Source organism: Ursus americanus, chromosome X (assembly GCF_024610735.1).
Source record: "Ursus americanus isolate L20-20 chromosome X, mUrsAme1.1.p, whole genome shotgun sequence".
NCBI lineage: Eukaryota > Metazoa > Chordata > Mammalia > Carnivora > Ursidae > Ursus > Ursus americanus.
This window is the reverse complement of record NC_142164.1, coordinates 58,646,626-58,660,944: the sequence shown is the minus strand read 5'-3', so window position 1 is coordinate 58,660,944 and position 14,319 is coordinate 58,646,626. Positions and strand designations below refer to the sequence as shown.

The window sequence follows — 14,319 nt, the reverse complement described above, 5'->3', positions numbered from 1 at the left end:
AAATAACATGCTACTAAACAATGAATGGATTAACCATGAAATGAATGAAGAAATCCAAAAGTACGAGGAAATAAATGAAAATAAAAACACAATGGTCCAAAAGCTTTGGGATGCAGCAAAAATGGTTATTTATACCAATAGAGAACTCACTAAAGAAGCAAGAAAAACCTCAAAGAAACAACCTACCTTTACACCTAAAGGAATTACAAAAAATACCAAACTATACCTAAAACCAGCAGATGTTAGGAACTAACAAAGATTACAGCAGAAATAAATGATATAGAAACTAAAGAAACAGTGGAACAGATCAAAGAAACCAGGATTGGGTTCTCTGAAAGATAAACAAATTCATAAACCTCTAGTCAGACTCATCAAAAAACAAAGAAAAAAGACACAAATAAATAAAAATACAAAGGAAAGGAGAAATAACAACCATACCACAGAAATATAATTAGAATATTATGAAAAACTATATGTCAATAAATTGGACAACCTAGAAGAAATGGGTAACCTCCTAAAAACATATTAACTACCAAAACAGAAGCTGGAAGAAATAGAAAATAGGAATAGACTGATTACCAGAAAGGAGGTTGAAACTGTAATCAAAAAACACCCAATGAACAAAAGTTCAGGACGAGATGTCTTCACAGGCGAATTCTACGAAACATTTAAAGAAGAGCTAATACCTATTCTTCTCAAAGCATTCCATAAAATACAAAAGGAAGGGAAATTTCCAGAATCATTCTATGAGCCCAGCAATATCTTGATACCAAAGCCAGATAGACACCACTAAAGAAAGAGAACTACAGGTCAATCTCTTTGAAGAACATAGATGCAAAAATCCTCAACAAAATACAATCCAACAATCAAGTAGGATTTATTCCTTGGCTGCAAGGGTGGTTCAGTATTCACAAATCAATCAACGTGATACACCACATTAATAAATGAAAGGATGAGAACCATATGATCCTTTCAACAGATGTAGAGAATGCATTTGACACAGTATAACAACCATGCATGATAAAAAACCCTCAACAAAGCAGGGATAGAATGAATATACCTGAACATCATGAAGGCTATACACAAAAAAACCCCAGCTAATACAATCCTCAATGGGGAAAAACTGAGCGCTTTCGCCTTAGGGTAAGGGACTAGAAAAGGATGTCCACGCTCACCACTTTTATTCAAGACGGTACTGGAATGCTAGCCATAGCTATTAGATCCACACAAAAAATAAAGGGCATGTAAACTGGTAAGGAAGAAGTTAAATGTTCACTATCTGCAGATGACACGAGACTCTATATAGAAAACCCTAAAAACTCTACCAATAAACTACTAGAACTGACATATGAATTCAGGAGTCACGGGATATAAAATCAATGTGCAGAAATCTATTGCTTTTCTATACACTTATAATGAAGCAGCAGAAAGAGAGTTTAAGACAACAGTCACATTTAAAATTACACCAAAAATAATGTTACCTAGGAATAAACCTATAACCAAAGAGGTGAAAGACCTATCTCTGAAAACTATAAACACTGATGACAGAAATTGAAGATGACACCAAGAAATGGAAAGACATCCATGCTTATGGACTGGAAGAATAAATATTTAAAAACGTCTATACCGGGGCACCTGTGTGGCTCAGTCCGTTAAGCAGCTAACTCTTGATTTCGGCTCAGGTCATGATCTCAGGGTCCTAGGATTGAGCCCCTCATTGGGCTCCACACTTGTGGAGTCTGCTTGAGAATTCTCTTTCTCCCTCTGCCCCTCTCCCCCCCCATAAATAAATATATCTTAAAAAATGTTTTAAAAAGACCTAAATGTGAGTTCTGAAACCATAAAAATCCTAGAAGAGAATATAGGCAATAATTTCTCTGATATCAGCCATAGCAACATTTTTGTAGATATGTCTCCTGTGGCAAGGGAAATAAAAGCCAAAATAAACTATTGGTACTACATCAAAATAAAAAGCTTCTGCACAGCAAAGGAAACAGTCAACAAAACTAAATGTTATCCTACTGAATGGGAGAAGATATTTGCCAAGGACATATCCAATAAAGGGCTAGTATCAAAAATATATAAAGAACTTATATAAATCAACACCCAAAAACCAAATAATCCAATTAAAATATGGGCTGAAGAAATAAACAGACATTTCTCCAAAGAAGAAATCCAAATGTCCAACAGACACATGAAAAGATGCTCAATATCACTCATCATCAGGGAAATACAAATCAAAACTACAATGAGATACTACCTCACATTTGTCAGAATGGCTAAAATCAAAAACACAAGAAACATCAAGTGTTGGCAAGGATGTGGAGAAAAAGGATCCCTTTTGCACTGTTGGTGGGAATGCAAACTGGTGCAGCTACTGTGGAAACAGTATGCAGGTTCCTCAAAAAGTTAAAAATAGTGGGGCACCTCAGTGACTGATTCTTGATTTCAGCTCAGGTCATGATCACAGGGTTGTGAGATAGAGTCCGGTGCCGGGTTCTGCACTCAGCAGGATTCTGTCTGAGATTCTCTCTCTCTCCCTCTGCCCCTCCCTGCACTTGCTCTCTCTCTCTCTCTCAAATAAGTAAATCTTTTTAAAAAAGTTAAAAATAGAGGTGCTCTAAGATCCAGTAACTGCACTACTGAGTATTCACCCAAAAAACACAAAACGCCAATTCAAAAGGATACATGTACCCCTAAGTTTATAGCAACACTATTTACAATAGCCAAGATATAGAAGCAGCCCAAGTGTCCATCAATAGATGAATGGATAAAGAAGATATAGTATGTGTATACACACACACACACACACACACACACACACACATAAATGCACAATGGAATATTATTCAGCCATAAAAAGAATGAAATCTTGCCATTTGCAGTGACAGGGATAGAGCTAGAGAATGTAAACTGAAATAAGTCAGAGAAAGATAAATACTGTATTACTTCATTCATATGTGGAATTTAAGAAACAAAACAAGTGAGCAAAGGAAAATAAAAGAGAGAGAGAGAGAAGCTAAGAAACAGTGTCTTAACTATAGAGAACAAACTGATAGGTTATTAGAGGGGAGGAGAGTGGGGTGTGGGTCAAACAGGTGATAGGGATTAAGGTGTGCACTTGTCGTGATGAGCACGGGGTGATACAAGGAAGTGTTGAATCACTAGGCCTGAAACAAATATACCACTGTATGTTAACCATACTGGAATTAAAATTTGAAAAGAAGAGTTGATTTGACAGGGAATAGCATATTTTGGTGACTTATTCTAATATCCTTACATCATGCATCATGCTCATCACTGCTTCCTTTACATCATCCAGGATTGACTGGTATTTAAACACTAAATAATTCTCTGCATTTCACATAAGAGAATGGGCAAATGGCCATTTTCCAGTTTTTGGTCTTTGAAATTTCCTCATTTTTGGTCCATTAATTATGGACTGTCAAATTAAAATACCAATAATATGAGCAGTGCAATTTCACCAATGAGAAATGCTTGACACACTAAAGGTAGTATATTTAATGTTCAGGGTTCTAAGGAAGCAGGTTGATATATTCTCTGCTTGAGTATATGCCTGCTGTCCTAATCCATTTGTCTGTGTTTAAGTGACATAAAAATGCAAAACTACTCTGGTAAGTACTATACTGAAAATTAATAGAAGTATTAGGCAAAATATAACCTACTACAGAGCTTAGCAAGGGACATATAGAGAGAACAGCAGCAAGTATAACATTTTGCAAAATGTTTTAAATTTAATTTTGGAGATAACATACCATTAGCCACATATCCCAGCTGTGGTATAAGTTGTTCATCTTTACAATTTTCCCGTCCTGGTACTAGCCTTTGGAATTTTGTAGGATGAGGATTGCCATCAACATCCACCAAGAACGGGGGAGGCATGAGGTGAGGAGCTTGTTGGGTTTGTTCATCCAGTACATAGTTGTTGGCATCACGGATAAGAGGTCGATAATCCGTGTGGAAGAACATCTGGTCTGGAATCTTTATGACAGGTTTTAAGTATATAACATGCATAGGGAATTGATTTTTATTCTTAGAGAGAATACATTTTTCAAATCAGACACTTTTTACATACTCTTATAGCCCTCTATTGCTTTATGTTCCCTCTAGGTAGAAGTGAATCACCTAAGTGGTAATCTTCTCTCTTCTCCACAAAATCCTACCATCTGTATTACTTTCTGGCCCTGTACCATATTTCTCCAATTAGCATATGAAGGAGAGCAATAACACAGTAGATAAAGTTAGGTATTTTTACTTAAGTTGCAAACATCATACAAACCTTTATAGCTATTTTTATTGCTTATTTCTATTCAAATAAGGATAGATGAGGTATAATATAAATGGCAAAGCAGGTAAATACCAAATACATAAAAAACTCAAAGATGATATAAGTATTGAGCTAAACTCAATGATTCTGAGTTCTCTTCCAACTCCAAGAATCTACAATCTATTTCAAATTCATAGTTAATAAAATATAAAGAACCAATTAAGTTAGCCTCCAAAGTATTTTAACAAGATGGATAATAGGTAAAGTGGCCAAGCAAGAAAATTAACATTTGGTCACCAGCTGTTTATTTCTAATTTATGATAAGTTAGAGGATGCAATCTGGTAAAGCTGTTCTCCATTACACCTGAAGGGCAGCACAGAGAATATGTTCTAAGCAAAAGGATTTCCTAATGAATTTTTATATCTACATCACCCTATATCTTAATAGCGATTCAAACTGCCAAGCCTATGTTCTGGCAGTGATGAAAACTTTTATCAAGAAAGGTGACTTTGTTATTTTATATCTATTGACACACAATGACCCTTATTAACTGGAAGACTTCAAATACAATTTATGAATGATATAATCCAAAATTATAGTCTATAATAAAAATTAAATAGACTAACCTTTTCATAGTATTTACTGCATCCAAAACCAAAAAGCAGCAAATGCCCATGAGAGTCTGTACAGGCAAAATGGTTTCCATCTGGTGAAAATTTACAATCAAACACTGCACCATGGCCTTGGCCTTCAATCTGAAATTTAGAGGAGTCACTTTAAGTCATCTTTAAGAGGTAATTTTCAAATAATAAGTAGGCAATAGATTCTGCTTCCTAATATCTTGGAATCTGTGATGCATCAACATTCCAATGTACTCTCTGGCTTCTGTAGCCAGAACCCTACTGAAACAGTAAAGCTCTGAAAGAAATTAGGAAAATCAAAATGCAATAGATGGTATCAAATATTACTAGCAATGTCATATCTCAAGAAGTACTAAATGAGTAACTGAGAATTTAAAAAAGACCTAAATACAACCAAAATGACAAAAGTGCTATCTGAGCAAAGTCAAAATAATATCTTCACACCTTAAACTGAAATGCAAGTAAGCCTTAAAATAACTTCCTAAAATTAAAGCACACGAATCAATTTTACTAACAAAAGACAGGGTATTATTAACACTCTAGAACTGTACAAAGCCTATAAAAGGGAGTTCAAAGGTTGACAATTTAGAAATGTTTCCTCACAACTATTCTTCAGAGAGGAACACTAAATATGGAGGATATGAGTATTCCCATTACCATAGGAGGGTGTTCTACTGGGAAAAGAAATAGCTCACCAGATTTTTTCATGGCTTGTATGAAATATATCTTAAGAGTATCTAAACCTCCAATTCCACGTTTGCCAAAGAACTTCCTGATTACTAACTAAGCCATATGGGGTTAACCAGAAGCAGATACAATATAGTCACTGTTATGATTTATACATTATGATTATTATTTAAACATTAACCTTTTTGTGATTTTGGTTACTGTTAACTCCAAAAGCTTATCAAATCTGAGTTTCTAGAATTTAGAGGTGGGGACAAGAATTTGGAAAATGCTAATGCCATGATAACAGAGTCACTCTGACAGGTGTGATTCTCCATTGGCCTTAATCTCAGGTCTTGAGACATTCTCTAAGTTACTGTATGGATTTAAACACAGATGACAGAGGTTCCTGGGCACTAAGTATACTTTAATTACCAAGTTGTCATATAAGAGATGCCTGTTTTAATATGAACTAAACACAGATTTTTCTTACCATGTTAAAATAATTCCGAATTTTGGTCCCCCGGTCAAGGTCCCAAATAAAAATGTTCCCATCATGACCTGCTGAAAGTATGATCCTTTGATCAAATGGATGTGCTTCCAAAACAAATACTTCATCATCATGTCCCTGTGATAAAAATCAATATTAAAAATGAAAAGCAACACCAGGTATTTGGTTTATTTGGCCAAAAAATCTCTCAGGAGTGTGCTATTAATCCCACTTAGATGAATTTATGCACACCACAGCATTTACTAGATGGACACTACAAGAAATAGTTCAGTTAGAGTTCTTTATATGTTTAGGTGCTGATTTCAAAAAGCATTCAATACAGAAGACCCAAAAAGGTGTTTAAAGTGTAGTCTGAAACAGTTACAGCTCATTAACCAGGCCCCTGAAAAAGAATTTGTATTTCTATGACTCTGCTATTTAAAAGACCCACAAAAAAATGGGACAAACAGAATCTTTCATTAACACCCAATTCTGCCACGGAGATAACACACAAACCTTCATTGTTCTTTATCTAGTACTCTCTATCCCTAGTATTCAAAAATTTATATTTTGGAAGGCCCCATGGTACATTCAAACAAAAAAGTGTAGTGGCTCTGCCCTTTATCTACTTTATAGTTGAAGGTTTCATTTAATATGCTATCCGAAAAATGGGTTTGCTGCTAAAAAAAAAAGTTTGAAAACCAATCTTCTCTATATATGTTTCCCTTACCAGTGAATATCAGTTATATAGAGACCTTATGAGGACTCTGCAACTGTAGCCTAAAGGTCAAATCTAGCTCCCAGACATTTTTGTACACACAGCCCATGAACTAAGAATGGTTTCTGCATTAAAAGGCTTCAAAAAACAAAGAATATGCAGCAGAGACCATATGTGGCCTGCAAAGCCTAAAATACTTACTATCTGGCCTCTTAAAGAAATAATTTGCCAACACTGGACTCAGATCATTGTTAAGGAGAATACATGATGAACGATAGGTTCCAAGTCTTAGAAACGCATGCATGACATCCTGAAGTTGCATTTCACTTAGGAACACATCAGCATATATACATCAGGAGCTTTTAGAAATCATCATATCTTATGACCCTAAAAAGTGCATTTTATCCCAAATCATCGTATAAAAAATGGAATAATAGAGCACCCTACCCTATTACCTTTATGTATAAAAATATAACTTATTAAAAAATAACTGCAGACTGGCTCAAAATGTGTAGGTAAAATCCCACTGCAATAAATACTCTTACAACTGAAAGTTTACCAAAACTCTTTTCCCAGTGAGCACTAAAAAGTTACTTCTTTGTTATATGCTAAATAATCAACCTGATATAACAAATACTTTCTCAGGTTCCTAATGAGCAAACAGTAAAACTACTTTGTTAAACTCAAATGATAATGATACAACTATTTCAGTTTACATTGGAAAAGAGAGGCTTTTAAATAGGGGATTTTATTTGTTGGTCACACGTCATAGGATAGGCCATAGTCACTGGATCTTAGGGAACAAAACCTAACCAAATTCAGTAATGTCATAAGATATATCATCTGCCTTATTTTTATTTATTAAGCACACCTCTACTTTCACCACTGCCACACAAATTCAAATTATTACCATGGCCCATCCTACCATAGACTCCTATAGTCTACCCAAGTCACTCTTATCTTCATTCCAATCTATTCCCTCTATTCTGTTGCCAGAATTTTACAGTATTCTTCAAAAGCAAAATCCACATATCATTCCTTAGCTTTTAAACCTTTTAATGGTTTTATATTGGTCTAGGATAGATCTTATAAGACCCTGAATGGTCTGGCCTCTGTCCATTTCTCCAGTCCTATCGGTGACACTCTGTTCTCTGTGCTCTAGACAAAAATTGGCTTTCTTTCAACTCCCTTCGACCTGAAGACCTTTGATGTGCTTTTCCCTCTTCCTGTAAGGACCTCCCAACTCTCTTACATATGTAATTTATCAAATATTTACCGATATCCTACCATATTGTAACAGAAAATAAGAAAATATCAGGTGGTGATAAGTGTTATGATGAAAATAAAGCAAGCTGATAGAATCAGACAAAGACTAGAAGCTACTCTAGATTGTTTGATCAGGGAAAACCTTGTCAAGGAGGTGACATTTAGGCTGAGACTTGGGTAATTTCTACCTATTGTTCAAATCTTAACCCAAATTTAACTTCCTGAGGAAGTTTCTCTGACCGATTTTGACCAGGGCCAAATAGGTTTAGACCAGGTGTGGTCACCCTATTAGAAACTTGCATTGTATTTTACACTTTTCTTCTGACCATTTACTTAATTAATTTTTGTGTGTTTTTTTGTCGTTGTTTTTATTTTTTTCTTAATAGGCTGTAAATCCCAGGATGGGATTTAGGGGACCCTCTAATTTACTATTTATTCCTAACATCTACCTCAGTTGCTGACACACAGTAGATGCTCAGTAAGTATTTGCTGAGTGGAAGAAATTTACCCTTCACTAAGACCGCAATTAACAAATTGTTAACACAGAAAAGATAAATATCAAAACTAATAGATCTGACTGTTACAAGGACTAAAAATAAAGTCTGTTCTAAAATTGTTTTAGTAAAATTCACTGAAAACAGATGACCCATGAATCAACCCATGAGAAGAGTACCACTAAACAGAGTTCTAAATTAAGGTACATATTTTTTTTTTTAGGGGAAACATCCTTTTATTTTATTTTTTCAATATTTATTATATTAAATTAAGGTACTTATTAAGACAGTATTTTACACAGATTTATAAAACCAGTGGCTATGACATGAACTTTGAAATTGTGATTTTTAGAGACACAGACTTGTGCTAATACTGTAGTTAATACATGTGGCTATTAAGCATTTGAAATGCACCTAGTCCAAACTGAGATGTGTAAAATACACACTAGATTTCAAAGATTTAGTATTTTAAAAATATGAAATAGTTAATTAATAATTTTCATATTAGTTACATGGTGAAATGCTACTATTTTGGATATACTGGGTTAAACGAAATATATTATTAAAAATAATTTCACCTGTTATGCTTTACTTTTTCTGTTGTGGCTACTAGAAAAATTAATATTACATATGTGGCTCAGATTATATTTCTATTGGAGCATGCTGCATAGACAAACATTTCCTAACAAAGAATCAAGCAAATAGTATAGATTTTTCTACACATATTAACAGAAAATTATATCGGGAAATAGGGAGAGGCAGAAGGGGATACAGAATTGGCTAAGCAGATAAAAAAAAAAAAGAATCTAAAACTCCACTAACACAGTGTTAGGATTTTATTCAGGAAAGAGAATTGGAAGGTATATGGAAATACTCCCAAAATTAAACAAATCTTTAGAAACCTCAGAGGTTATAGGTAAGATTATCTCACATAGGAGTCAAATGAGGATGATACCATGGTATACTACAAAGTGAATTGAGTCATGATTCTAGATTCTAGTCCTTATCACTTACTACTTTGTAAACCATATGGCAATCACTTGGCCCTTGTCCTCAAAGTATTTACGAACTGATGATGAAGCAGATAGGGAATAAGGCTTTTACGTGGCATTTAACCTGAAGTGTACATGATAAGCCAACAAACAACCCCACCTATGTGACTTCCGCTTTTCATATCACAAATATTACAGTCTTTTACTACAACAAATACATTTTTAAAAGAGGAAAAGCAACCTTTTTCTCCCACTTTTTCCTCTTACCTCTACTTCTTGCATAAATGAATCTCTGAAAGTAGAATATAAAGGATACCCTTGTCAAAATAAAGTTAGCTCTACCCCTAAAACAATAACAAAAATCTCAACTCAAGCTAAAAACAAAATAACTTACATATCCTTGACTGCATTTAACAAAATAAATAATTATCAGACCTCAAAAGGATCTTGAAATGTTTTCATACCTGCTTTTAGCAGCTATATCACGTACCATCCTTATTTTGCAGATATGTCAACAGAGGTAACTGAAATATTTACTTCTCTGAGGGATAGTAAGTCAAAGAAAGTAAACTAAAATTTAAATTTCTTGTCTTCTGGAATAATGCCATTTTTGATCATTTTAATTATTCCAAAAATACTTACAGATAAAGTATGAAGAAGTTGCCCTGTGATAGAATTCCATACTTTCAAAAGGAAATTGTTCACTGCAGTAATAACTGTGGTGTCATAGCGATCCCAGGCCACCATAGTCACCTTAAGTTTAGTGACCTTGTCTTCCCCAGATGGCAGATTATTCCTAAACGAAAAAATTTGCAGTATTCATACAGACATTGTAAATTATTAACAAAGGTACATCTAAAATAGCAAATTATGAAAAAAATCTCTCCAGTAGCTTGCAAATTTTTAGATAAAAAAAACCTAAACTATACTTTTAAGTACTCACAAAATAAAATAATAAATGTACCTAAGTAGGGCAAGACCCATAAGCTTATTTTAGGAAGACAAAAGACACAAAACGACAAAAAATTCTGTAGTTACACAAGAACAAAAAAAAAGTGAAACTAGAAAAAAATCTACAAATCCCTTGAAAAATAAAATACAAGGTCATGTTGGCTACCAGAAAATATGAGGAAAACATATAATGGACACTTTATTCCCTTAAATAATAAATTTTTAAAATAATAGGTCTTATAAAAGAGCAGCAAGAAATTCATTAACTTTTAATTTAGTTGAATACGACAAGAATAGCTGGCTAGGACTACAATGTCAGTTCTATGTTGTTATTAATGGGAAGATAATTAGTTTCAGGGCCTTACCCTATAGAAACTGTAATGTCCTAAAAAATGTAATTATGTATTTTCCAATCAACAGGGAAGACAATGAAACAGAATGCTGATTAAGTGTAGTTATAATGTTGAGTAATGCTAACAATATGAAACATTATAAAGGTAACCTCAGTAAGACAGAGAAATAGTTAAACTTATGATGACATTTAATAGGAACAATTCTCAAAGTAGAAAGTGGTATAGACAGATATTAAAAATGACCTATAGAAAACTAAGGCAGAAAATAACTCCGAGTAGAGATCTTTGAGTCACAAGAGATCAGAATTTTGAATGACTCAGCAAAGTTTCTATCATCCAGTCTGTCCATCAACAGCAAAAGGCAATTTACTTAAAGACTAAATACAGATGCAAACTTCAGGTCTACCAATGAACTCCAAACTATTTACTAATCTAAAAAGATATTTTCATTATGAAATATAATTCAGTAAATCAAAAGATAGTATACCATATGAGAACCACTGAAATATCTAACATCCGATCTTACCCAGTCATTTTAGTAGCCATATCTAGCACTATACTCTTCCATTCTTGTTGTTGATATTGCCAAATTCTTGCTGTTCCATCTCTACTTCCACTAACAAATCTTAAACTGCAAAGAAACAGTTAAAATACCCTTATTACTTTTTTCCAAAATAGAAATCACTTTTTTTCTAATTATGAAAGTAATACGTTCATCCCCATACACTACTGGGAGGAATGAAAATTACACACTTTGGAACATGGTTTGGTAGTTCCTCAAAATGATAAAAAGAGTCGCCATATCACTCAACAATTCTACTCCCAGGTATAAATACAAGAGAAATGAAACATTAAGTCCACATAAAAACTTGTACATGAATATCCATGGCATTATTCATCACAAGCCAAAAAGTGGTAACAATCCAAATGTCCATCAACTAATAAAGGGATAAACAAATTGTGGTATCCATACAATTGAATATTATTCAGCAATAAAAAGAAATGAAATAATAATACATGCTGCAACATGACTGAATCTTGAAAACACTATGCTAACTGAAAGAAGTCGGTCACAAAAACCCACATATTGTATAATTCAATTTATACAAAATTTCCAGAATAGGCAAATCTATAAAGACAAAAACTGGATTAAAGGTTGCCCAGAGTTAAGGGTGCAAGTGCAGAGATACTGGGGAGTGATAGCTAAAGGGTATGGAAATTCTTTTTGGGGTGCTAAAAATGTTCTGAAATTGATTGTGGCAAAGGTTGCAGAACCCTGTGAATACACTAAAAAACACTGAAGTTATGTTATGTGCATTATATCTCAATAAAACTTACAAAAATACATTCATTCACCCATAATTCTATCACCATTCATACTTTCATTTCTATTCCACCAGACTTTATTAAAAACATAAATATACACTTATATATTTCCCCCTAGAGGAAACAGAATTGTACTATATATAATGTTTTATGTTTTCCCCTAAGAAAACATTTTATAGATATTTTATTTTATAGATATATCTCTAGGTTTATAAATATAAAACTACTGTCACTTTTAATAAGTATTCAACTATATGGATGTATCAAAATTTAATCAACTCCTTAATGATAAATATTTATACTATTTCCATTCCTCACCATTATAAATAATGTTGTGATGAGTATCTCTATACATATCTTTGTACAACCTTATACATATCTTTGCTGAGTCAAATGGTCAGCACATTTTTAAAGCTTTCGATGAATTATTTCCCTGAAAAGTTTTTTTTTTTTTAACACTTTACAATCTCTTCAAAAGTTATGGGAGAGTGAGTACCCATTTTCCCTAAACCCTCAGCAATACTGGGTGCTAACATTCTTCATATCTTGTCATTCTGAAAGAAAAAAAAATGTTACTTTTATTCTAAACTGCATCTTTAATTATTAGTAAAATTGGATATCCTTTGTTTACTGTCCACATAACTAATGAAGATAAAATAATGTTTCTCCTTTAGGGAAAAGGCAAGGAATTAAAAACTTCAGATTCCTCTAGCATGAAAGAATCATAGCTGTACAAACCTTCAAGTGTATAACTCAGTATAGTGCAATAAATCAACCTCAAAAAATTATCTGAAGGTTTTCTCATTCCTAATATAAACTTCACTCTATGTGGACCATCATTATTTACTCTTGCATTTAATAAAGATGAACAAACTCATCATAGCAATCACCCACTGTCTGAAAAATATTTAAAAATAAAACATGGTCAAAAAATAAAAAAAAATAAATTAAATTAAAATAAAACATGGTCACCCACATAAAGTCCTTATAGAAATATACAGATACACATTTATATTACATGGTTACATTTTTTAATCTATTCTAGGTCAATCTTTAGACCAGGGCAAAAGATTATCATTCTTTTGGGATCAAGCATTTGAGAGGGTGCGCAAATACCTGCACAAAATTTCTGAGTTTACAGACACAGTTTGAGATATGTATCATATGAGTAGAAGAGACAATAAGTAATACAGATGTTCAGAGAAAGACAATATGGCTAAAATCTGGAGCAGTCAGAAAAGGCTTCAGGTAGAACATGGGAAGATAGAGGACTTATGAAAGAGAAAGACTGGAGGGAGAAGAAAAATAGAGCGAAGGAGAACAGAAGGTAGAGGGAGGCTGTAGGAGGGAAAGAGAATAAGTGAAGGGGAGTAAGGGTGATATTTCTGGGTAAGAATGGTGTGAGGTAAAGTATAAGCAAAGCAATGAATGAGAGAAAAAATATAGATATATGGATGTAACAGGAGCAATGATCAAGTCAATTAGGCTAAATGTAATGATTTATATGAGGAATAGTAAATGAGAAAATAATGTAGGTCTAAGTTATAGAAAGTTCTGAATTCAAGGCTAAGACATTTGAATTCTATTCTATAGACAAAGCAGAAACACTAAAGATTTCTGAACAGAGCAATGTGATCTGGCAGAAATGGACAGGATATATTTAGAAAGGAGAAGAAAACTGAAGGTAATGGGTCAAACAATGGAATCCTTGGCTAAAGTGAGTGATAATAGAAATGGGAAAAAAAACAAAATAAACAAAAAAGAAATCACTCAGAAAGGAAGAACTGATAAAGTATGGCTACTACTTGAATAGGAGTTTAAAAGAGATGGGGTAAGGATGCCATCAAAAATAGACAAGGGCTTTCAGCTTAAGAAACTGAACAGAAATAAAGTACTACAGTAGAGGGAGCTACTTCTGAAGGAATAGAGATAAAATATGTCAAACATCTGTTTACACAGATATGTACTACATAGTTACCTGTCTCCATTGTTACAGAACTGAACAGCAACAACTTTGTCCTAAGACATAAAACAACAGATTTTTGGTTAGAGTTAATTTATTTGTAAAACGAATAAAGTACTCTTCCCTTCAAATTCACATGCAAAAGCATCATGGAGTAGACTTTTTAATGC

General features: G+C 33.5%; 1 protein-coding gene across 2 annotated transcripts in view; it reads right to left on the bottom strand.

Moving 5' to 3' along the window:
• The window catches only part of BRWD3 (bromodomain and WD repeat domain containing 3), a 212,246-nt gene that overhangs the window by 100,529 nt on the left and 97,398 nt on the right, over window positions 1-14,319 (bottom strand). For both annotated transcript variants that reach the window (XM_087859782.1, XM_087859783.1), the window contains 6 exons: window positions 14,165-14,205; window positions 11,387-11,491; window positions 10,199-10,352; window positions 6,090-6,224; window positions 4,916-5,044; window positions 3,777-4,002 (listed from right to left, as the gene is read on the bottom strand). In XM_087859782.1, coding sequence (XP_087715908.1) covers window positions 3,777-4,002; window positions 4,916-5,044; window positions 6,090-6,224; window positions 10,199-10,352; window positions 11,387-11,491; window positions 14,165-14,205 — 790 coding nt within the window. The remainder of the gene's footprint in view (window positions 1-3,776; window positions 4,003-4,915; window positions 5,045-6,089; window positions 6,225-10,198; window positions 10,353-11,386; window positions 11,492-14,164; window positions 14,206-14,319) is intronic.